This window comes from Ascaphus truei, chromosome 10 (assembly GCF_040206685.1).
Source record: "Ascaphus truei isolate aAscTru1 chromosome 10, aAscTru1.hap1, whole genome shotgun sequence".
Classification (NCBI taxonomy): Eukaryota; Metazoa; Chordata; class Amphibia; order Anura; family Ascaphidae; genus Ascaphus; species Ascaphus truei.
The window spans coordinates 30726391-30752615 of NC_134492.1; the positions used below are offsets into that span (position 1 = coordinate 30726391).

General features: G+C 42.2%; 1 protein-coding gene across 4 annotated transcripts in view; it reads right to left on the reverse strand.

The window, feature by feature from the left end:
• ARHGAP29 (Rho GTPase activating protein 29) overlaps positions 1–9573 on the reverse strand; it is an 88946-nt gene extending 79373 nt beyond the window's left edge. For 2 of the 4 annotated variants that reach the window (XM_075616442.1, XM_075616440.1), the window contains exon 1: positions 9396–9564. Coding sequence is in view for 1 of the 4 variants with exons in the window: in XM_075616443.1 (XP_075472558.1) it covers positions 9396–9417 (22 nt within the window). In the remaining 3 variants the exon portion in view is untranslated. Of the gene's footprint in view, positions 1–9395 lie in introns of all 4 variants that reach the window. The other 2 variants (XM_075616443.1, XM_075616441.1) reach the window with 2 other exon arrangements.
• Positions 9574–26225: the final 16652 nt, after the last annotated feature.

Here is a 26225-nt window from a genome sequence, read left to right on the forward strand (position 1 = left end):
GTAACCATCATAATTGTGCGTTTTACACCACGGTATTGGAGTGTCTCGTCAGAGGAATCAGAAACATATTGGGCTCAAAAATGCCTTACGGCAAAACAAACACCTAAAACTTACAGGACCCCGATCAGAATGCTCATTAAAAATTAATCACATGAGCTTTACCAACACAATGAAATCTGATAATACAATAAAGAAGATAAGGAAATCCACTGAAAAGTGGAGAATGAGGTAGACATTTCTGCAGTGCTGTAAAAATAATCACGCTACAGCCCGAAAGGATTTTAAAGCAGGTGACATTTCCTTCGCAGCAAAGTAAAACAAAGTATGACTTAATTCTTCCAAAAAAGTATTCTTCTAAAAGCATTACAAAAATACGCCCTTTCCTCTGTTGCTCGACTGCAAAAACGCAGGCCCTCATTCTCTCCCGTTTCGATTACTGTAACCTCCTGCTGTCCGGCCTTCCTGCCTCTCACCTGTCTCCCCTACAATCTATCCTAAACGCTGCTGCCAGAATCACTCTACTCTTTCCTAGATCTGTCTCAGCATCTCCCCTGCTGAAATCACTCTCCTGGCTTCCTATCAAATCACGCATCTCACACAATTCTCCTCCTCACTTTCAAAGCTTTAGGCCGCGGTCATTGTGGCAACGCGAGTGCACTTTACCGTGCGCCATTACAAGCACTCCTGCAGCCCCAGCAATGTGTGCACTAGGCTGCAGGAGATTGGGGAGGCAAGCAGGGGTGTGGCAAATGCCCTGGTTCGCCCTCATTGGCTGAACCAGCTCACGTGACGCGGACGTCACGCGCCTGCAGCCTGAAATCTCAAATTTACTTTTCGGGCCAAAATGTAGCTTCGTCGATGTGCCATGGGCACTTAAGGAACTACAATAGGAACACAGGTAAGAATCCCGGACGTGCGCGCGCACGTAGCGACGCTGCCACGAGCGCATCCCAACACTTCTGCTACTCCTTACATTTCAGCCCTAATTTCTCGCTATACACCATCCCGACTCTTGCGTTCTGCTCAAGAATGTCTTCTCTCTACCCCTTTATGTAACCAAAGCCCTCTCTCGCCTTAAACCTCTCACTGTGCCCCCACACCTCTGGAATGCCCTTCCCCTCAATATCCAACTAGCACCCTCTCTATCCACTTTTAAGACCCACCTTAAACCACACCTGCTTAATGGAGCATACGAGCAGCTCCATGGCTGATAATTCAAACCTCATACATAAACCTTGGCCCCTTGCAGATGCACTTACCAGAACTCCCTCCTACTGTCTCTGTACGTTCTTCCTACCAATTAGATTGTAAGCTCTTAGGAGCAGGGACACCTTTTCCTAAATGTCACTTTTATGTCTGAAGCACTTCTTCCCATTATGTGTTATTTGTTTTATTTGTTATTTATATATGATTGTCACATGTATTACTGCTGTAAAGCTACGGTTTGAAGGGTAATTCTGCACTCCAAGGGAAAAAATTATATAAATACCGGTGCTCCTGATTCAGGAATCTCTGCTAGGTACTCCCAATATCATGTATGAAAGGAAAAAACCTGGGCACTGCAGATTTCTGCATAGAAAATTTAATAGCCAATAGTTGACGTTTCGGCCTCAAGGGCATTATTTATTTATAATTATGCCATTTGCTTTTGAGAAAGGCCCTTGAGGCCGAAACGTCAACTATTGGCTAATAAACTTTCTATGCAGATAATACGAGTACAGTTTTCGGAAGGACCTTTTTAGGGAGAAAAAAAAAAATAGCACTATAAAAAAAAAATAGCACTATATTCGGCCAATATGGTAATCAAATTGATACAGTGCTAAAGAGCGAAACAAAAACCCTTTAAGTCAGCATCGCATGTGCACCAACATGCAGAAATTGGCTCACAAGATTAAATAATTTCAATGAAACTAATGAAAACACAAAGACCAGAAAAATGTAGTGTCTGTGGCATGTGCAGTCCAAGTTACCTGTGCAGCCACGGTTAACCAATTTAGGGCGTAATTCAGCATTAAACACCTGCAGTTTGCATGGTGAGCACATTCACTTAAACAGGAAAAAGCGCTCCAGTGCCTTGCAAAGCACTGAAAGCTTTAATGCAAGGTCCTAGCCCCATAGTTAAGATAAGAGATCAATCATTTACTATTACAGACATTTCCGCACTCTTTAGAATCACTGATCTTGACAGTCACAAACATTGGCTTTTTAACAAGGTCATGTGAAGAAAAGAAAAAAAATTAAGTGAATTAAATTGTGACAAACATCAACATATACATACCCAACATGAAATATGATTAAATATTTCATAGAGCACAATGAAAAAATAAGAAAAATGCAGAAACTTCAAGTTAAAATGAATGGCAGAGAATTCTAAAGGCACAATTCCCCTATGTGATGTAAGCAAACACTGAAGGTGATGACGTGATTTCAAGTATTAAAGAGGCCTGTGTCCTTTTTAACCAGTAAACACCCTTTGCCCATTGTTTGCAACGGTCAGCTCAAACCTCGATAAAACAAATGACCGTCAGGTCTAGAATCAATAAACATAAAAATGGAAACTCGATCAAGCGAATACGACAACTAAAAGCTGCGTTTCAAATTCGAGGAAGCAAAAATTAACATGTACATTGTATATTTAATATTTCTATACGTGTACGGTTAAACATTTGAGAGTACAGATCTATTGCAAGAAAACCTCAAGTTACACAAAGAGTGCAACATACAGGATCTTTTCGGGTTCCCTTCATGGACCTACCTTGTAAAAAGATATCAATTTGTTCCCATTGCACCCTGTTATACATGAATATATCACTCAAGTAAGAGCGGCTGGGTCACCATAATTGTTTAAGAAAACCTCAAGCACTGATTTACAAAATGTGTGATCTCCGTCATGTGATTCCCAATTTAATGAGCAATTGTGCACATTGAGTAGGCTAGTTAATGCCCCCAGATTTGTTGTTTGATGCGCATCTGCTGGTTAATGAATTACTGATGTAATAGATGACCATTTTCAGGTCTCTCCAGGATGTTTATTGCCGTTCTCTTTCCGGCTAAAATACTCTGCCCTATCTATTCAATTAATAATGCACTCACTTCCACTAAGCTAAATGGAAGTTAATATTCTTAACTGTGCATGACACTTTCACACTATATTAAAAAAAGGGGTCCATTGGTGAAAGTTAACATGCTTCTTGCATTACACCCCAGGATATCAAGAATAAATGGTTAGAATCTAAACTAGCTGGAGTCACAATCTGCTTAGTTTGTATAGCACCACATCTGATAGACAAACTATATTACTCAGTGACAGGTTGATGTTGACAAGGCACAACATAAACCTATCCGCCAACACTTCAAAAGCATGCAGGGTAAAATCCTGACTTCTTAAAATAAGAATGGAGTTTGGGGAGGGGGCTGTTATTGACTACATCTGCATTATCTCCTCCAGTCCCTGTATAGCTGGGTCTTGATCATGCACAGGGCGAGAATAGAACTGCATGTATTATCATTGAGGTGGAGCAAGCAAAAGCTAAACTTGTTTTCCATGTCTAGTATCCTAGTAATGGAAAATTGGACAAAGAGCAGCAAGTTCAAAATGTACTCAAGCAGCACAGAATTCAGCTTCAACAGGAAAGTGTGTAATATTTCCTCTCTCAAATAAACACCCTTTCATATTGGTAATCAAACCAGTTTATTTCAGTCTCACATTAGTGTCGAAAACAACTCATCCCTGCTTAACCTTTCAAAACACCTCTTGAAAGGTTTGCCAGTAAACGCTGCAAAGAAAATATCCAGATATTCAAACAATTTACACTCTCAGCAAAAATTCCAAGAGCAGACTGGAGGATCCCTCCTGTGTGTTTGTTTAATAAATGACTTTCACATCAGGTCTGAATGCTTTGGATGCTAACATGGTGTCAAGTTCTAAATTGCAAATTACATTTCATAGGAGTTTATTATTCCAAAGCAATAGCCGCTCAAACAAATCCTTTCAAATGAACATAAAATGAGTGCTCCTTCATGCTGCATAGAAGGTTATGATTTTTAATTGTCGTTTCTTTAATATGTGTCACTATACTAAAAATGTTATTCTATTGCTAACCCCTTCAGAAAGGCTGGCAACATTGTTTTCCCAAGGAACGTTGAGATATGTATTGCAGAAAATCAATATTTCGGAGCTGGTACATTTAATTAACTTTCCTTAAATGTGGGCACCCACACAAACACACATTCTTGAAATACGTTATAAATGTATTTGACTTCCTTAATAATAACTTATCACCCTTAATGTAACCAATTTTATTTCAGTCCAGCAACAACGGAACATGTATTTCTTTCCGCCGGGTCCTGCAAAATTGCTCTTCAGTTCCGGACGTCAGGGTTTTGTAACAAATCGCCGGTTCCTGAAGCCACAGTGCCTGTGGCACTCACATTCTGGCAGTGACATGGTTTTAAGTGTCAATCGTTTGTCACATATGTGGTAGCACCGTGGAGAAATCTTGCTTGTATGTCTTCTGACTTTTTTTTTTAAATGGCTATTTCCTGCAATGAAGGTTATGGCATTTAAAGGATGAATTTGTGCGCTTTTCTTAATTTATTTTTTTAACATAGGTTTACAGCTGGGGTCTCTGGAGTTGAACCACATTCATAACAGCCATGCTTCCCGAGATACAGACCTCCAAAGGGGGTGTCGGGATCTCGGCAAAGTTTAAAGCTCCTCTGTCATGCGGGCCAATAGGAAGTCGAACCCGATGACGTGATGGCTGCCTATTGGCCCGCAGGACGTGGGCGTTTTGAAACTCTGCCAATACGTGAACCCTGCTAGCGGAGCGGCTACCCCATACAGAGGTAAGTATCTTGGGAAGCAGGGAGTCCCTGGAGCTGAAGCCAATGGGGTTCAGCTCCGGAGACCCCCTGCTTCAATACTACGTTAAAAAAAAACGTATCACAAACACTTGGATTGTCTCTTTAAGTCCTTGTGATTAACCCCTCCACATCAGTAGCACCAGAAAATAATTATTACAGGATACTGGATAAGGGGTCGGGTGACAATATAATGCTTACAAATGGAAAAAGGGAAGAGCTAATATTTAAATATATAAAAATTGTTTTTGTAAGACGACATTACCATTATTTGGACTATGACCCCCAATGAACACGATACAGAGGACCTTTTGCTTTGATGTGTGCTGAAATTGAGTAAACGGATCTCTTTTAATGGCTCAGATTCTGAGTACTTTAAAGCAGGGTGGCCCCAGTGAAAAGACTAAATGTGAGCAACTGCCAAATCGCACACTCTCTGGAGCATTTAAATACAATCGATAGCACTCACTAACAGGAAAACACAAACGCAGACGGATGAGAGGCTGGGCTGATAACCATCCTGCATTCAGTAGATGGCAAATTGGGCAAGCCAAGAGAAAGTATTAAGATGATTACAACTGCGATATGTTGAACCCTGTTGTTTAGGAATGCTGAGAAAAAGTATGACCAGGACTGAAGTAAAATAAAAGATGTAGGTAATGAAATCTCCTTAATCAAAGTGCGTAAAAACTGCAGTTGTCCCAACATGAACATGAGTGGACAGAAATGAGCAATGTAACTTTTTAATGGGCTTTTCTTATTTAATCTGTATAGTTATTGATAACTTTTCATTCTTCGTCCAAAAAAATAATAAAAGGATGACAATCAAACAGAAAAAAAGCCAGCCACATCTTTCCACTCCAAATATCATCAGTGATACAGTATTGGAAGGAGTAAATCACTATAGAAAACTTTAACACATATACACATACATGCAAAGATATACACAGATTTAACAAGTCTCTTTTTATAGGGTGTCATCCACAAAAATACATTTGTTAAGACTATTGTAGATAACAACTTTGAGTGAGAAAGTGACAGCCTAACTCCCACCTCATTTGTATCCTCTTAAATGATGCTTGCAATTAATGAATGAAATGCATCTTAAACAATGATCATTATTGTGGTTAGTCACAGTGGTGAGTACATCATGCAGTTGTGGAATGCACTAGTGGGAGACTGCAGGTGCCACACAAGTTAGGTCATCAAGATGAGTAAGATACTAGTAACTTGTGATATCTGTCATGGGCTAACAAGATCACCCATACAAGGTTTTCTTGTGCATAAGCCTTTGAGGCTTCAGATGTCTTTATGCCCTCAAGTCTGATGCTCTCACGAGACCCCTGCAGACCCGAAAGCTTTTGCAAAAAAAAAAAACATCTACTGACTGATGTTGGTCCATTAATGGGTACTGCAAACTACAATAGATCTTACTTTTTTGGGGACCAATATGGCTAATAGCAGCATTTATTGAAGAGGTCAAACATGACAAAAAAAAAATTATACTCAAAGTGGTAATTTAATACGAAAACAAAAGTCTAGCATTTCTATGTTTGAATAACAGGACCATAACAATATGGAAGTGCAAAACTTCCTTACAAACAATCTTAAGATTAAAATTATTCAAACATTTGGAATTATTTTTTGCAATAGTTTGTCATCTAAAAATAAATAAAAAAATTTTAAAAAAAGAGTGAAATTGCAAGATGATAAAATCTGACGGCATTCTTGGAGCACTACAGATTTAATACAGAATTAACATGCAGGAAGATCAAAATCTAATAATGGCTAGTTTCGCAAGCACCTAAACTGGGTAACAGTCAAATTACATAACGCGTTTTCAACGGGGCGTTCTAATCCCAGGTCAAATACTAAAGAACAAATCAATTGCCTTAACTCATATTAGTCTTGCTATACTGTTATTTTCCCATAGTACTGCATTTTACCACATATTGTACCGAGTTGTGGCATAGCTTGTAATAGGAAGAGCACCTGCAACAACCAAGACTCTTGCAAACTGTGTTAAACCCACATGGTGCTGCCCTGCACTTGAACAATTTCAATTCCTGTGCAACATGTGATACATGTTTGAGGTCCCCGCTTTAGCAGTGCTTTAACACGCCACAGAAAGAGTATGCTTGCTTTTAAGGCTCCGGCTCTGTGAAATGTAAGACACGGGTTGGAGACCAGAGACAGTGTGTTATGACCTAAGGGGACTCATTATCTACCTCCACTTGAATAGCTACAGGAGTTTCTTACTGCCTGGAAGCCTGCCCGCTACGCACATATTGATGCAGCTCAAAGCTTATTTTCAATAGATGTGTTTCTGCGGGTCTTCCATCGTGAACATATTAGATCTCTCTCCCCCCTCATTTGAGCATCTGTAGGACATCAGCAAGGCAGACAGATATAGATCTACACTAGGCATGTATATACACCCATATACAGAAGTTAAAGTGCTCACGCTAGCAATATGTTACCCAGTTTTAACCTTTGTTCCAGAATGTAAAATATGTTTACATTTAGGCCACAAACAAATACACATGCTGTCTTCACCGAGTGCTCAGCTGATGAAGGGAACAAGTCGGTGCAAAGTTGTATGATCTCTATTCACTAAATCCTGACTACATTTTTGCTGCATGTTACACTTTCTAAGATTAATACTGTAATCTCTGCAGTGCAAAGATTGAGGCTGTTAAACAATCTTGATAAAGGGTGGTCCTACATAGGACCAAACTGAATTAATCCAAGAAATACTTAATGGGTCAGCCAAAATAATTCATTTTTTTTTAAGCAATCAAATAAGTTGGTGCATATATTTAACAAGTTTATGCTCAAAAAAGGTATTGCTGCCACGCTGTCACTTTGACTCAGTGGGGAAATACTTCTTTAAAGGCAAGCTGGCATTGCTGTAATTAAATTAATTCATTATGATCATTACTATATGAATAGAAGGATTCTGGGTGTCATAGCATTCTGTCTTATTGTCACCAAGCCCCTCCACCCCATCCTGTCTCTCTCCCTCTGTGCTTCCCATGTGAAAACACCTGCTAAGAGGGCAGAGAGTTGCCCAAAAAGGAAGGAGAAGGGTTAAAAGCAAGACGTATAGAATTGAGGACAAAGGAGGAACAGATGAAAGGCATAAGATAGCATGAACAGTTTTAAGGTCAGAAACAGTCACTCTACAGTGTCAGAGTCCATTTATCTCCATCAACAAGTAACCCTTTCGTTGCCAGGGGTCAGTAGCACTTTGCTTTGGAATCCTTTGCTGGTCTCTGGCAGTAGGGTTAGGGACTGCAATGGTGGACTTAATGGCTAATTAAATGTTTATTATTCTTGTATTTAAAGTGATTTTGAAGAAACTGCTTAATTAAAACAAAAAAACTTTGCAAGAGCCTACATTTAGGGGAATGCTGTGAGTTCCATTTAAAAAATAGACAGACTGACACTATGGAAGCTGAAAGTTAAGTTCTAATGGGTACAAAATACAAACAACTACTAACTGAGCCTTAAATTGGACAGAGTCCATATCCACCTTGATCAGACCCCAAATCCTTGCCAAATGTACTGACTTTCCTGACCAGATCCCAACCACGACTTTTAAAGACACACTAGCACCCACCTCTCTTCCCATACGGTACCAGACCCAAGCACCCACTCCAATACACAGACACATAAGTTCATGGCAGATAAACACTTGGCCCCACATAGTCTGCCCACTTTCCTACCTGCTTTAAAACCTCCTACCCCATTTGATCCCTGGCTGTTTAGGATAGTCTGGTATAGCTATTCTACAAACCCCCCACCCTCTCAGTGAATAAGTACTTCCTCACATTTCCCCTTAGCTTTCAGCATTAGAACATGACCTCTTATTCTAGTACTTCTCTTTTCTCCAAAATATGCTTCCTCTCCTGCACTTTAAAGACCATTTATGTATTTGAAAAACGTAACAACCCCCGCGAGATCTCACCCAGTGAGACCTGCAGGCACCCACCCCAAACACTCCCTACCAGCCCCTGTCTCTCACCCCACCTCCCCAAACCCCCCACCCAGTGAGACCTGCAGGCACCCACCCCAACCACTCACTACAAACCCCCACCCAGTGAGACCTGCAGGCACCCACCCCAACCACTCACTACAAACCCCCACCCAGTGAGACCTGCAGGCACCCACCCCAACCACTCACTACAAACCCCCACCCAGTGAGACCTGCAGGCCCCCACCCCAAACACTCCCTTCCAGCCCCTGTCTCACCCCACGTCCCCAAAGCCACAACCCCTGACACCCACCAGACCTGCTGAATGAGAGAACAAACCAGAGAATTTACCAAAGCCTAAGCCTGCAATCCCCCTCCCCACACCGCTTTATACTGAGCCCCACGTCCCGCAAACCTTGCCCAGTCCCCACCAACTCACCTCCCTCCCCTTGAGTTAACGGACCTCCCTCCCCTTGAGTTAACGGATCTCACCCCCCCGCCCCGTCGTATGGCCACCTCAACCCACCCCCCGACCGCCGCGACCCCCCCGCGTTACCTGTAGAGTGGAACCTCAGCATCACTCCGCGGGGTTCCCGCTCCCCGGCTGACCCGGTCAGTCCTTCTCGCGCATACACACGCGCGTTCCCGTAACGGTTCAATGTGAGCCGAGCACCACGCACAGACTCATCGCCTCCTCTGACTGACTCTGCCCGCACACACACTCAGGCTCCCGTGTCTGTGCTAGCCACGCCCCCGCCCGGCGTCATCACGCATCACGTCACTGCGAAGAGTCTCATTGCGGGGGAGAAATGGGAAGTGGGAAGTGGGAAGTGGGAAGTGGGAAGTGGGAAGTGGGAAGTGGGAAGTGGGAAGTGGGAAGTGGGAAGTCATTTTTACCCTTTATCTTCTAATAAATAACGTGACATACCACAACATTGGAGACCTGTCTCTGCACTTTCTGCTAGGTCCTGCAGTATATTGTCTTCAGTTTGGGGTAGAGAATTACTCTGGGCCTGGTATTGAAATCCTTCGAAATTGACACTGACTACACACAGTATTAACTATTAACATTGACACTATTTTTTTGTGTCCCCTTTGCCCTCTCATTGTTCTATTCTGTTTTTATTTTTCATTTTTTCTATTTTACAATAATTATCATTATCTGTTTTTTTACTGTGAATTATTGTACTACTTATTTTTCTACTAATTGCTTATTAACCAATTCATATATCTATATAGCACTCCCATGGGTCCTTGTTTCTGGGTTTATTTAATATAAATAATATTAGATTAATAACATTAATATTTACAACTACAAAATGTAAATAAAATATATATATACGCATGCTTCTGTTTTAAAGTAAATTGTATCAATCATGTGTTCAACATGAGGGAACGCATCAACCTTTTTAAGCACTATGGTTTCTGTATAGTTGTTTGCATCTACCGGTATAGATGCAGGATCATAGCATCTCCATCAGAAGTAGACAGGGTTACTGCCCTCACCAGACCTGCTTAATAAGAGAATAAACCAGAGCATTTATCAGGTGCTAATTCATTCTATTTTGACGCACACATTTTATTTTTTTTGCAATAAAATCTTAAGTATAGAAGTCCCCATATGAGTTAAACTCATATAGGCTTCTGGAGGGAATAGCTGCTTCAGCCCTTATGGTATTTGCAGTCATGTGATAGCTTCAGAAGTGATCACAGGACTGCCATCGCCCCCCCTGGCTGACAGCAATGCTCCATCCCCTGGAAAACAAACATTTTTATCGTGACATACCTTGGACATCATACAGTAAGTGCCTCTGACGTGACTGGCCCAAGACAGACCAAGCACTGGGGGTTAACATTTAGGAGCACTGTGTGTGCTATGTGTGAGATACTGTGCAGTTAAAAAAAAAAGTGTCCAAAGAAAGGGAAAACGCCGCCATAACGTAAACCCTACTAGCTGAGCGGAGCAGCTACCAGCACCCCCTTTGGAGGTAAGTATATTGGGAAGCCGGGGGTCCCCGGAGCTCAAATTTATGGGGTTCAGCTCCAAAGACACCCTGGTTCAATCCTGTGTGTTAAAAAAAACACACAAATGTTACATCTGTATAGTTTAGAGTCTGGTAAATACTTAATACCTCATATTTGTTTCATCAATTACACTTTTCATTCTCGGGAAGTGGTATTTATTCAGTACCTGTAAAGCTATGGTGTATGTTCGCTTTCTAGATACAATTTATTGGGCTACAGACATGATCACTTAAATAAAATATACATTTAGACCAGCAAATAAATAATCATCCTATGGCATCTACATACATCAGTATAAAAGGATGTTCTAGTGTGTGTACATGTGCAAATGGTTATAGGTAATTGTATAAAAGATCAGTGGGTATGTGTTTAGACTATGTATGTCTGTGTGGTCATTTATGTGTACAGTATGTGCTAGTCACTAGTGAATTTCTACAATTGAGTCAAAGAGCATCAGTGGGTAGCATTATGGGTCACCTGCTATACATAGAGGGCACCATTAATTACTTTTCTGCTAGAGGGGTCAGGAATGTGTTGTTACCCTCACTGGCAGTGAAGAGTAATGAAAACGAAGCCAATTGGTATGTACAAATATAGTGGATGTTATTACTCCCAGTAATCAGGGCCACCAACAGCTTTCCCGGGGCCCAGGACTAGAGTTTCCACCGGAGTCTCCTCCCCCCCATGTTGGCAGCTTTGCGAGTGCCTCTCCCTCTCTCATTTGGGATTGCAAGGAACCTGTGTTGGACCAAGTGATTGGTAACTACATACAAAGAATCTGTATTTTCACACTTTTGGAACATTTATTCTCTCCCCCCCCCTCTCCTACTCAATCCCTCCCTCCCCCCATTGGCCACACAATCACAATACCCCCACAAACCTCTCACCCCGCCGCCCCCCCCCCCCCCACACACACACACAATAACCCCTTACACAATGCTCCCACCCCACACAATACCCCCACAAACAAAATCTTACACACACAACACACACAAGGTCCAGGACAGCTGTCGCCGGCCCTGCCAGTAGTGCAATGAGTTAATGCCATTGCGTTATTACAGCAAGCTTTGTTTTGCAAGCCCCATAGAAAACCATGCTAACCCCTTAACGCACACAATATATGACGGTATTTCCTTCTTCCGCGTTAGGGTAGGTCCCCTCTTCCTACCTTGCCCGCCGCGATGTGTGAACTGATTTCCCTGAAGACAGGAAATCTGTGCTCACAACTCGCGACGGAGCACTGGCCACGCCCCCCGGCGGTTCAGCCAATGAGGGCGAACCTGCCGGGTGACGTCATGCCCGCGCCCCCCGCCACGCTCCCCCCGTCTTTCCCCCTGCAGCTCACTGCAGACCAGGGAACTCAGCTGCACAAGCCACCAGCCTGGCAGGCGCGCGTGCAGCGGCGACACCGGGGCCTCAGCCCCGACTGTCTGCGCTGCACACGCGTCTGCGAGACTGGCGGCGCGTGCAGCTCTTTACTACCCGGTCTGCAGTGAGCTGCAGCGGGAAAGACAGGGGGCGCGTGACGGGGGAGTGATGGAGGTGCGGCCATGACATCACCCGGCATGTTCGCCCTCATTGGCTTGCAGGCCAGGCTGGAAAAACTCACCGCGCAGCGCGGCGGCCCCCCCTCGCAGCGGGCCCGGCCCCATTGAGGGGCAGCTCTTGTTCACAATAGCGACCGCTGCAGTAGCCAGTGGGGACCTGGTCTTAAGGGGGTTTATCCGTGTGCTACATCTGTATGTGACTTCTTTGGGTATCTTTCCTTGCGGGGTGTTTTTTTCAGTATCAGGTCAAGATAATACTGTACATTGAAGTAGTCTCTGTTTCTAATCTGTTTGCACAATAAGAAACCCATGGCTTTAATTCCCAGAATACTTTGAGAAGGTCGTAAGATCAAACACAACTCGCTCTCAGTCCCAGTGCCATTGGAAAGCTGTTGGCTTAGGCCCTTAGGGTCTAAATAGAAAGGCAAATGTGAAACAATTCTGCGGCAAAAACAAGTAAACCAGATGTATCAAAGGGGGAAAATCATGGTTGTTTCAATGGGATTTTTTCCCCATATGAGACAGGTTCTGTTATTCATAACACACACTTTGTATTTTGTTTATCTACTAATCTGCATAGGAAGTATGATCAAATTCCAGCTCACAGGAAAAAAGAGCGGATTGGGGGTATTTTATGTGTAGCAAAGGTGTGCAGTTAAAGCTGATATTTCATTTTATTTTTTAGAGCAGAGTGGAAGAATGAGGCAGTGTTGACATTACAAGGAATGAAACAGTACTATATTAAACAGGTGGATAGATACATGGATCTCTGCAGGGGTTATCATAGTAAGCACTGACAGAAGGACATCATTATACTTTAAAAATGTCTTCAATTAAGAGTGCTTATGGAAAAACTTCATTAACTGATATAGGACCAGGACAGCAACAAGCGTGTACTCAAAAAGAAAGAGGCCTAAAAGCATATAATAGCTTTTGATGTATGTGTAATACAGCATTAAAAAAAAAAAATATATATATATACACACATAATGAACTAGCACTATAATTCAGCTTGAGGTGCTATGCGTGTGTGCTGATTTTTTCTGTATGCATTAAAGAAGTTTGGTGAAATCAAAAGGGAAACGCAAGGCCTTCATTTTCTTTAATTTACTTTTTGAGTGCTGATCCAGTTTGGTTTGTGTGTAATACGGCAGGCATAAGCTTATAGCGCTCCATGGTAAATTGGGTAAGAAGCAAAAAGTGACACACACTGCTCATTTGCATGTCATTACCCAGAATCCCTGGCTGCAGTGAAATGATTGTATGCCAAGAGATAACGGGGAAAGGCAGGGTTGCAGACCTGTCTGAGACGTGTGCTCACAAGTGGTATTTTTATTGGATGCATTTGTACTAACTAAACAGGAAACCGTTGCCTTTAAACTTTGCAAACCTATTTTAACCTATTTTAGTTACCGGGAACATTTCCGTTAGTGTGGTTTGTTAGGCACGCGAGACAAGCTTTCGCTTCAATATCGTCTCATCTTTTAGGCTTCATGGAACTTCACCCCGCTGAAAAGATATCCCTTTGGTATGCGTAGAGTGTAAGGGCGGGGTATATACAGTCCTGTTCTAATAAAAAGGACCACATTCCTGATATTAATATTATGGGAACTTCCTTTGATAAGAGTATTTAGTAGGTGATTATAATAAAAGGAGAAAGTGACTCATTTCACATTCCACATCTATGAAAGCATTTTTTATGTGTTTCTGGCATCACAACCAGAAGTTTTTTTTTTATGCTGGTTACGCCAGCATATTTTAAAGAGATTAAAAAAAAAAATTTGATTCCGAAACTGGTTATTTAGTGTACTTTAATACAGGGGTAGCCAACTCCAGTCCTCAAGGGCCATCAAAAGGTCAGGTTTTACAGATATCCCTGCTTCAGCACAGGTGGCTCAATCATTGACTGAGCCACCTTTGCTAAAGCAGGGAAATTCTGAAAACCTGACCTATTGGTGGCCCATTAGGACTTCATTTGGCTACTGCTGCCTTTCATGTAAAACTAAACAAAAATTGGTGTATTGTGCGAATCCTTTCAGGTAAATAATTAATTTGACTTTGAGAAACCATTTATAAAAAGGATATGTTACAATGAAGCATTTGAATGCCAAAGAGGACTGCAACACCATTCATTTTCATTACCTCTAGCACCCCAGGGGTTATAACTGCCTGTCCAGGGAAGTTAACCTCTCGCACCCTGGAAAGCCTGCATAATGCAACCTGCTAACATACAGGGGCCTATTCTAGTAGCTCCGAAGTTGTCCTTGCCAAATCACACGTTTTGTCATGTTCAGAAGTCGCGTCATCGAATGTGTGAAAAAAAAAAAAGAACAGTATTCTCTATTGCAAATCACTGTTTCGATATCTCATTCAAAAAAAAAAGGCAACATCGCTACGTTTAACACCCAGTCCGTGCGGTTTGTTATTTTGTTCACTTTGGAAGCGGAAGGAATGCTCTGGTGACACACCGCATCATACATTGGGTTGCCAGGTGTCCTGTACTTGGCCATGGAGAATCAAATCCTGATCGATCAGGTGGTGCATCGTTTGGTTGCTTAGCAGGTAAGAACACCAATAACATATAAGGATCTCCCAACATGGCCGCCGAGGCAGGAAGTCGGCCTCAGTCTGAATTATTGCCTGCACCTGCCAGGCTTCATTTCCCACTCCTTGCCTGTGCAAGGTTATGCTAACCTTGTTCCCCGCTAGAAGCCTTGTCCTGCGCTTTGCCTGCCGTTGATGATTTTGGAACTGTGACCCCTACTACTCTGCCTTATCCAGCCATGACCCCAGAAGAGTGACCACATTTACCCTGCCCTGACCTCGAACCTTACTACTCTACTCTTCAGGATTCCGATCCCAGGTACGGCTCGGTCTATACTCTTTCCCTCCATTATGAATGACATGAATTGTACAAAGAAATGTAAACATTTACATTGAACATATATTTTCACACTCCCATTTATATGAAATGCATACATGCTATAACTCAAGGGTAGTATTGTATTGTATATCTTTATTTATATAGCGCCATTAATGTACATAGCGCTTCACAGTGGTAATACATGTGGGAATCAAATAAATAACAGGTCATGGGAATAAGTGCTACAGGCATAAAAGTAACATTAAGGAAGAGGAGCCCCTGCTCCGAGGAGCTTACAGTCTAATTGTTAGGTAGGGAGAACGTACAGAGACAGTAGGAGGGAATTCTGGTAAGTGCGTCTGCAGGGGGCCAAGCTTTATGTAACATGTGTCCAGTATTATCCCCAGTGCTATTCATATGCTTCTTTAAGTAAGTGTGCCTTAAGGTGGGTCTTAAAGGTGGATAGAGAGGGTGCTAATCGGGTACTGAGGGAAAGGGCATTCCAGAGGTGTGGGGCAGCCAGTGAAAAAGGTTTAAGGCGGGAGAGGGCTTTAGATACAAAGGGGGTAGAAAGAAGGCATCCTTGAGAACAACGCAAGAGTCTGGATGGTGCATAACGAGAAATTAGGGCTGAGATGTAAGGAGGGGCAGAAGAGTGTAAAGCTTTAAAAGTGAGGAAGAATGGAGTCTGAGATGCGGGATTTGATCGGAAGCCAAGAGAGGGATTTCATGAGGGGAGATACTGACAGATCTAGGAAAGAGTATAGTGATTCTGGCAGCAGCGTTTAGGATAGATTGTAGGGGAGACAGGTGAGAGGAGGTTACAGTAATCAAGACGGGAGAGAATGAGAGCCTGAGTCAGAGTTTTAGCAGTCGAGCAACAGAGGAAAGGGCGTACACAAATATTTAACAGTTAAGAAAAATGGAAATATAATAAATGGGGGTGGGCTGCAAATCTTGTGCCACTGATACTCAAACTATCTGTCGAACATTCCCTGGCACATGTTACAATAGTTCACATATTTGCACTCCTTACATTTCATTCTATACGTCTCCAGTAACCTATAGTAGTAGCGCCTTTATATTTTAGTTATACAGCCAAGCCTAAAAGCAGTGACAAGACCCAGATGTGGGGCGGAATCTGCAATGCAGTCTCCAGGAGTTAACAAACGGACCACAAACCTGCAAAAAATGTTAGCAGACCTCAAGAGTAGAGTCATGGCAAAGCAGGCTAACAGCCGGCAGCAGGCATCTAAGACAGGAGGGTGTCCTGCCAATTCTCTCCAGCTTGCCCCAATGGAGAAGCAGCTCAGCTCGATCCTCAGCCCACAGCTGGTCTTTGGCTTGCCAGGGAACAGGGACATCGGGCCCATTAAGTCGGACCATGAATAATGTGAGTACTATGACATGAATAAAGGTAGTAAGTTTTAATGGGACAAAATCAGGATTCAAAGTACACAATCAGTAGTGTTCAATGACTTACATTATTGTTGCATCAGCTACAAACTCATTACATCATAACACTCTATGCTATTACACTGGATGCAGTAGTAGTACAGGAAACCTTTTGAATGTGCAATACGGTCATGTCGAACAGTGGGTGTAAATATAAATGTTAGGTTGCAGGCACTGCTGCTCAGCTAAGAAAAAAACCTACTGTATATACTGTAGTTATTCCTTACTCACCTGAGTACATTTAATTTTCAATGTTGTGGTCATGGGAAGCTAAATGTATTTTAGTCAGAAGCTTTAAACATACTATATATAGTATGGGTTGTAAGTGACAAATTCTTATCTTCAATCTTCACGGTACACAGGGTCATCAGCATCCCCCTGATCAAGGTGAGCCCATAAACATGGCTGAAATGGTCTGTGGCACCTTCCATGCCATGACACGAGCCAAGCATGGGCACGGCAGCCAATGCACCCCGTATTTACCTTTAAAACCGTGGAGACAGGGCATGGCCACAGCACTTTCATAGGTTTGAGCAATATCGCCAGAGCTGGTACCTCCGCCAAATTGTACACCTCAGATGTCTCCATCATAGAGAAATTATGACACTGCGGTGTACTATGATCAAAGTGATGACCAGTCATACCACCCAAATGGTCTGTGTGATGCAGACTATCGATGCAATGCGTCCTGGCTTCAGAGCGTACACCACCATCTCTGAGGCCAGTACAACTTTTGGCCCAATTGCCCAGCTGCTATCGTACTGGCCTGGCTAGGCAGCGGGGAGGGTGATGCTAGCATTTAAGGCACCACTATTGCGTTACATAATGTTTGTTTGTTTGTTTTTGTAATGGGTTCATTTATAAAGTTAACCAAAAAGTATCAAGGTTTAATTCATCAGAATTTATATATTTGTAATATTTTAACGTTATCCATAATCAATATAATTTCTATCAATGTACATGACACATTAGACTTTTAGTGTAGGACATTCAAAAAGCAATTGCTAAAAATGAGTAGCTATTTTTAACATACATTCTTATAACTACACAAACATAGTTCATATGACACCATTTGTGGGCTGTAAATGATAGTCCAGGAAAAAATGTCCTGTCTACTTTAAAACCTTTAATACTTACCAAGGCAAAAAAATAACTAGGATGATGAACTGTGTTCAAAGCAAGGGACACTCACAAATATCAAACAATAAAAAATTAAACATAAAAATGATTTAGTCTTAAATCACAATAATAATCCACTTTATTTCTTACTCAATTCTGTCTCCCTATTTCCACCTCTTCCCCCACCCCCCCACACCCCTCTCACTCCGCTTTCTTTCTTTTTTGGTTATACAATTGTTTAGCCAGCCTCCAGGTGTCAAATGTGTAGGCCAAAGCTAATTTTTGGTAGTGGTCTTGGTGGTGTAAACAGATGTGCTCCCGGAGCTATAAATTGTTACATTCTTAATGTACATAGAATGGATGGAGCATCATGAATCAAATGTTCAAAAAGTGCAATAAAGTGCAGTAAAAGAACTGTGAATACATTACAAAATAGTCAAAACTCCCTTTGTCTGAACTCTACTCTCTGGAGACCCTCTTTCAGGGTCTTGTGCAATAATACAGAATAGAAAAGGAGGGAAGCGCTGACATAGGAACACAAATAAAAAATACTAAATGTTCTGTGCAAAAAAAAAAACAAGGTCAAATCTCACAGGGAATGGTTGGTATCTTCACTCACAGGTATGAACTCCCAGTGTGATGCCTCTTCGAACACAGTGTTGTAGTCACGTGTGGATAAGATAAATTATTGCAGGATAGTGTTGGTTGTAAACAATGTATTGGCAGTATAGATAGAAGTCTAAATCACACTTGCATTTAAGACCTCAAAAACGGGCATTGTACGAAAAGCGGGTGCCGGTCAAGGGGTGGGTCAGGTCCTGCTGATATTCTGACGGGGTCTGAGGCAATATCTGTTGCTGCTATTGGGGAACTGGTGCGCAGTCTGTCCCCCAAACGCTCCGAGGTCTGGGTTGGAGAGGTACGGATAGTTGATATACTTGCCGGGGTCTGGGTTGGAGAGGTACGGATAGTTGATATACTTGCCGGGGTCTGGGTTGGAGAGGTACGGACTGTTGCAGGTACTATTAGCCGGGGTCCGGGTTGGAAAGAGAATAGTCGTTGCACGGGTGCTGAGGTCGGGGTTGCAGAGGTGTGGATAGTTGTAGATAGCCGGGGTCAGGAGTACAGAAGAATGGAGTCCAAAACAACCCGGGTCAATAACAGAGAGCTGCAAACAAGAGGACAAGACAAGAATGCAAAGGCTAGGAAGCAATGAACACAACGGAACACTGAATTATGCTCAGCCAAAGAGCCATTGGGGCAGCAGAGCATAAGTAGGGAAAAGCAGCCAATGAATGAAGGTGATGAGGGGCGCACCAGCAGCGGTGGCTGCGATTGGGCATTCCGACGTGAGAAGCAGGTGTGGGGAGCAGCCCTGGCGCCGAGTGATGATGCGGCTCTTGAACGCATTGATCGTGTGCGGAGTCCAGAGGCAGCGCACTAAGGGCCGGTCGAGACGCGCGCCCAGTGCGGGAACCAGAACAAGGGGAGCCATGAAGCACGGGCGGAGGACAGGTCCCGTCCACGGGTTGAGGTACGTGGGGTATGCCCTGAGGCTGACATGCCTTAAGGATCCTCCCACCCCTGCAGTTTAAGCAGGAGGCTTTTCTACCTGGCCGATGAGCCAGGTAGAGACTGGTTAATTGTCTGAAGCGGCAATTAACCAGCTCCCTGCTGGATTCCTCAGACCAATACAGGCTTTCTATTGAAGTCCTTTTATACAGGGGTTCTGCCCTATCACATATGGTACCTGTGAGATCTGATAATATTTCAGGTAAGCACAGATTCAGTACAGTCAGATCTTTATAATTTGAAAGATCTCATGACACTTAATTCAGAACATCACAAAACTTTCAGAGAACTTGAAAATGCAACTTGCAGTACAAAGCACACATATAAAAGAACTATAAAGAATATAATAAAACTATACAAAATATAAAGCAAAATGTAAAACTCAAGCTAGTGCCTGTACCAAAACAGAAAAGGCTATCACTAAACTTAAACTATGATAGGGAGGAAGAGATATATTGCAATGAAACAGAGGAAGAGAATAATAGGAAGCTGCTGTATTGAAGGAAAGAAAAAAAAGCTAAAATTGGTTTGGTTACAAGAAAGAAACAGATGAGCCCACAGATCTTAATACTGTCAATGTTTTTAGCATTAAAAGGGCTCAAGGTGAATCAATGCGGCTTCTGATAATCAAACTGTTGACCTGAAAGATTCCATGATCCCACCCTGAAGTGGGTAGGACAAAGACCCAGGCTTATTAAACTGTGTTAAATCGGTTACCTAAATAAGGAATGGCCATTATTTGCCCTGAGTTTTATGGTATACTCTCAAAACAAATGATATATCACAAATATTATTCATACTAGAGCTCTTTAGCATAGGTTTAACGTGATGTTATTTCAGGGTAATACGACCATACCTTCAAATACCGTGATGTTATTTCAGGGTAATACGACCATACCTTCAAATACCGTGATGGTATTTAAGTCTTGGCGTTACTCTCAGCCGGACACTGGAATAGGGGTATTAGAGAAGAAGAGGGGGAAATAAAGTCGGGAAATACAGCTACGTTATTTAACTCATTTCTGAACATGTTGTTACGCCCATCAAGACTAGAAGAGGGATTCTACCTTTTAGCTTTCACCCAATTTCAGTGTCTGAATGAGGTAACGCCAGGTATGTCTTAAATAACGTAATGCTATTTTTTTGGCGTTAACCTTAAAGCTTTGTGACTAGTGTATTCTTATGCTAGCGGCTGATTTGCATATAATTTCCCTTAACGTTTGTTATTTAGAATGCTAGGCTGATAATGGTACATTAACATTACATACTTTCTTTAGAGTACAACTTTACCATTAACGTTAACTGAGGTAAAGAAAGGGTCAAAGAGATTTTTTTTTTAGAGAAAAAGTACATTTTGACCCTAATAAAAAAGGTACAATTTGTTAGCATGGGCCTAATAGCTGGCAGTAAATAGCAATGGGTCCCGCTCCTGATGAAGGCACTGCACCATTGCTGGAGACGCCAAGAGGATTCACCTATCTACCGCATCACTGTTTTTTTTCCAGCTATGACCCACTGGATGAGACGTCGATCCGTCCGGAAGTGACGCGGACCATACAGCCGAAGGATTCCTCTAGATAACCGGAAGCACCACAGGGGGACAGGGGATGGCTTGAATTACATAATCTATGGCGCGTGACGACCGTAGGCTTCCAACAATTGTTATGTGCCCGTACCAAATGTACACCTGAGTACATTTGTTTTATACTAGGATTTTTTAGATGAAATGCCATACTGGTCTACACTATTGTTTTGTTTTTCTCATCCCGAGATAACGGTTTATTCTACCACACACCTGACCTAGGAAGATTGAAACACCACTTACTATCTGCCTTTTATATTCCGCCTTCTACTGAGCCTCTAATTTAGTCATCTGTGCTGAATCAGGGACTAATTGAGCCACCTGTGCTGAAGCCGTGGCTTAATTGAACTACCTGTGCTGAAGCTGAGACTGATTGAGGCACCTGTGCTGAAGCTGGGACTGATAGAGCTACCTGTGCTGAAGCTGGGATATCCTGAAAACCTGACCTGCTTGGAGGGGGGAGGTGGGAGGTGGGGTGCTTGAGGTCCGGAATTGAGCTGCCCCTGCTGTGAGGCACTTAAACATTACACGGGGCCTCCTGTCCAACTGATTTTAGAACTGGTATCCTAGAGTGAAGATTAGATATTAGGACTATGTTGGGATACGTTACATATCTCGTCGCAGTACGGACATCTTCCTGTGACTGAAAGTGTACGGGACAGAGGCTGCAACCCAATAATCCCACCCAGGCTTGTTTAGTCCTTTGTTTGCTTTTGCAGTGAGCTAGATCTCCGGTGAGTCACAGCAACAGCATCCCAAGATGTAGCAGTGGGTGCACGGCTGCACTATTTCTTCCACTGCTCTACAAAAGGAACAATGTCACCCCTTTTGCCCTATCCTGGTCCTTTCGGTTACTTATCTGCATTCCCAACTTGCCCTTAATCATTTAAAGAGATCCAACTATTCTAACTTTTTTTTTTTAACTGGGGAGGAGACGTAAACACCCAAACGGGGCGATTCTTACTCTGTAATATAAGGGATGATTGGTTTCAGTGAGCTTAAGTGTTTAAATCTCCCAACCCAATTTAAAATGTGTACTGGATAGACCTGTTTGGGTGATCTGGAGCCAGAAGGGACCCCATGACATGCCCTTTTCTTGCTATCTTACATCATCTTTTACATGCTCTCCTACAATCTACATGTTGTACTATCACACTATGGGCCTCATGCAGAGAGCATCGTTATTTCAAAACTCGCCATTTTTTGTTCAATTTCCCTCAGAAAACGGCATAAAATGGCGAGTTGCGAAAAACGCGCCATTTTTTTATTTCTATGTTTAAAACTCGCCTCGCGGCTGGCGAGAACCTCAATCGCGCCATTTTTAAAACTCTCCGAATGCAGAGAGGTGCGAACGGCAAGTAGCGGCTGTTCGCGCCAAAAAAAGGCGCGATACTCGCATTTTTGCCGCGCCACGAAAATATGGCAAGATGGCGCTCGCCGCCTATAGTAAAGGGGAAAAAAAAGGCGCGAATTTGTTTTTACACGTTTCTGAAGCGCGCATCTCGCCAATTTAAACTCGCCACACGCATCCATGTTAAACATAGCAGAATTCGCACTTTTCTGCATATGGAGAATAAAACTCTCCAAAAAAGCTACTTTTTATGAAATTCGCCATTTTTAAAATTCTATGCTCTCTGCATGAGGCCCTATAACCCTTCTTATAACACTATAACCCTGAGCTAAGCTTTAGTACACATCAACTCCCATTCATTTAAATGCCATTTAAAGAGGCAATCCAGGCAGGTTAAAAAAAAATAAAAAATCTTTTTTTTAGTTTTAATATATGCAGCCTTTGATTACTTTTATTGAAAAGGAATTACCTAAGCTGCTGATCGATTCGTTCTCCCGTGATCGATCAAGAAAAGCCTGTTTCCCAGGGTTCACTACATGGCTGCCTTTCAGTTTCAAATCATTCAGTCAGTGAAACTCAGCAGCTACAATGTATTCTTATATTACTAAGGTAACATTATCTATTGTTACAGTTTCCAGCTCAAACTGCTGGGAATATTGGCAGCAAATGATCACAAACAGGAAAGTGTTGCAAAGATCTTGCACTGTTGGGGAGGTGGGCTAAAGCCTGGCATAGAAATCAAAAGATGTTCAGTATATTAAAACTCATAAAAAATGGCATTAAGAGTTGACTTTTAAAATAAAAAAAAGGTAGTAAGAATGATCTAATACTACAGATTTATTTAAAAAAAATACACATGTAGGATATTGCTTGAATTGCTCCTTTAAGATGTGCAAAAAATGTTTAGCACTTTTTTTCAGGAATCTGGGCCATATTGCCCAGCCTCAAACCTCCTCGTCAACTGATTGTATTTCTTTATCCCACTAACCCAAAGACTGACTGTTCCTATTACCCCTAATACTATTAATGGCTACTTCCGGCTGTCAGCAGTTAATCCCACCAGGGCTTGGGAAATGAAGTAACACAGGAACAAAGGTAATGGAGGAACAGCGACTAAAAGAAGAGGAGCTGATACCATTGTCGGAATTCCCTCAAGTGTGATAGTGTTGATTGGGCACTAACGCAGGGAAAATCCCATTGACTTGAATGGGAGTTTCTGTGCCCGTTTGGCACTTTAGTGCTTAGCCCCCTTAGGCTAAGTCTCCGCTGGTGCTGAGCGCGTTCATGCTTGGAGAGCATTCCAAGCATGAGCGCCGGGTTTCCGGCTTGTACGCGCGGGGGAGGGGGGCATTGCGGGTAGTTCAGCGCGCGGGTAAGTATAGATTTTTTGTTTACTTACGCGCCGATCGCAGCTGAGCGTGTGTGCACGAGCGCCACGCGCACAGCGTGATCGGGGACTTGCATATATCTATATATAACACAGACAAAGCTCAGTTTTTAGCACATCCAGTGAGACTCATACACGGTACAGTGCCTAAATATATATGTATAAATATCTAATAAGTAAAATGGTCTTTTAGTTTGACATTTTTGGCCAAAATTGTTGTAAGCCCCTGAGCCAGCGCCAAGGCAGACCACATATCAGGGGTCCCTAACGCTAATATAAATTCTTAATAACCTGTGTAATAACAGGAAGAATGATTTATTTATATATATGCTTATATATATGTTGTGGTCATTTTGGGGGTTCAATAGGAGCTTGTTAGGTGTCCAGTATGTTTTACAATTCTTGTCCAGCTAGTCATGGCTGATTGGAGGGTGGCAACCTCCTTCCTAATTTAAGCTCACCCCCTCCCACATTTAAATGGTTATGGGCTCACTCCATAGCATCTTCCACTCAGGGGAACTTGCCTGCTTGCAGTTTGGCTGTGACATCTCTAATACAGAGTGCTTTTCCTGGTAATGTACAGGTTAATAAAAGCTTCAGTCAGACTCAGAACTTTGCAACTAATATTGACAGATTTACTATAAATCATTCTTCCTGTTATTACACAGGTTATTAAGAATTTATATTAGCGTTAGGGACCCCTGATATGTGGTCTGCCTTGGCGCTGGCTCAGGGGCTTACAACAATTTTGGCCAAAAATGTCAAACTAAAAGACCATTTTACTTATTAGATATTTATACATATATATTTAGGCACTGTACCGTGTATGAGTCTCACTGGATGTGCTAAAAACTGAGCTTTGTCTGTGTTTTATGTTCTGTCTCTGGTTTTAAAATATATATTGCCATGCTCAGTAGCACTCCTCTGTGACACTCATATGCTTATATATATGTTGTGGTCATTTTGGGGGTTCAATAGGAGCTTGTTAGGTGTCCAGTATGTTTTACAATTCTTGTCCAGCTAGTCATGGCTGATTGGAGGGTGGCAACCTCCTTCCTAATTTAAGCTCACCCCCTCCCACATTTAAATGGTTATGGGCTCACTCCATAGCATCTTCCACTCAGGGGAACTTGCCTGCTTGCAGTTTGGCTGTGACATCTCTAATACAGAGTGCTTTTCCTGGTAATGTACAGGTTAATAAAAGCTTCAGTCAGACTCAGAACTTTGCAACTAATATTGACAGATTTACTATAAATCATTCTTCCTGTTATTACACAGGTTATTAAGAATTTATATTAGCGTTAGGGACCCCTGATATGTGGTCTGCCTTGGCGCTGGCTCAGGGGCTTACAACAATTTTGGCCAAAAATGTCAAACTAAAAGACCATTTTACTTATTAGATATTTATACATATATATTTAGGCACTGTACCGTGTATGAGTCTCACTGGATGTGCTAAAAACTAAGCTTTGTCTGTGTTTTATGTTCTGTCTCTGGTTTTAAAATATATATTGCCATGCTCAGTAGCACTCCTCTGTGACACTCATATGCTTATATATATGTTGTGGTCATTTTGGTCGTTCAATAGGAGCTTGTTAGGTGTCCAGTATGTTATATATCTATATATGTAAGTCTCCTCCGCAAGCTCAGCCCGATCAGCGCTAGCGGGGACTTAGCCTTAGAGTAATAATAATATATTGCATTTCGATTAAATTACAATGAGCTTTACAGATATACTTCACAAGGAGTTTTGCAGCCATCTCTGATGCTGCAGCAGGAAGAGAACAACACTAAAACGTCTTTACTGCTACCCTACGGTTCCCCACATATTGTGTATAAAGACCAACTGACACCCCCAGCATTGTTCGAATCAACTCCCAGGTGACTGGACTCAACCCTAACCCGTGCAATTCCCTAACCTGACTAGCACATTTGCAACCCATTACCGGATTTGTTTTCTCAAATACAGTCTTGTAATTCCTTGCCTGCTACAACGTGCCTGCTCGGAAAGACGGGATCTCCTACAGAATTTTACAAAACAATGTGTCTTTAACTGGAATCAATGATTGTTTCATTGTTGAAGAATTACGTGTAGAAGATAAGACATTTCTGGGAGTCAGCGGGAAGAAGAAGATTACAGTGCGTAGGACGCTGGCAGAGAACATTGACAGGCGGAGAAGAGTTGCAAATAGGGTTGATAACATTTATTTGCTGATCTTTGCATTTGTAAAGATTACAGCAAATAAAAATACCACTTGTGGGCACATCCACATGTCTCAGGCTTAGATGGTAAGCTCTTCGGGGCAGGGACTCCTTTTCCTAATGTTACTTTTATATCTGAAGCGCTTATTCACATTGTGTGTTTTATTATGTCAGTGTATTACTGCTGTGCAGCGCTATGTACATAAATGGCGCTATATAAATAAAGATATACATACATATACCAACTGTTATCAAACCATCAGTCATTTGTTCAACACAGCCT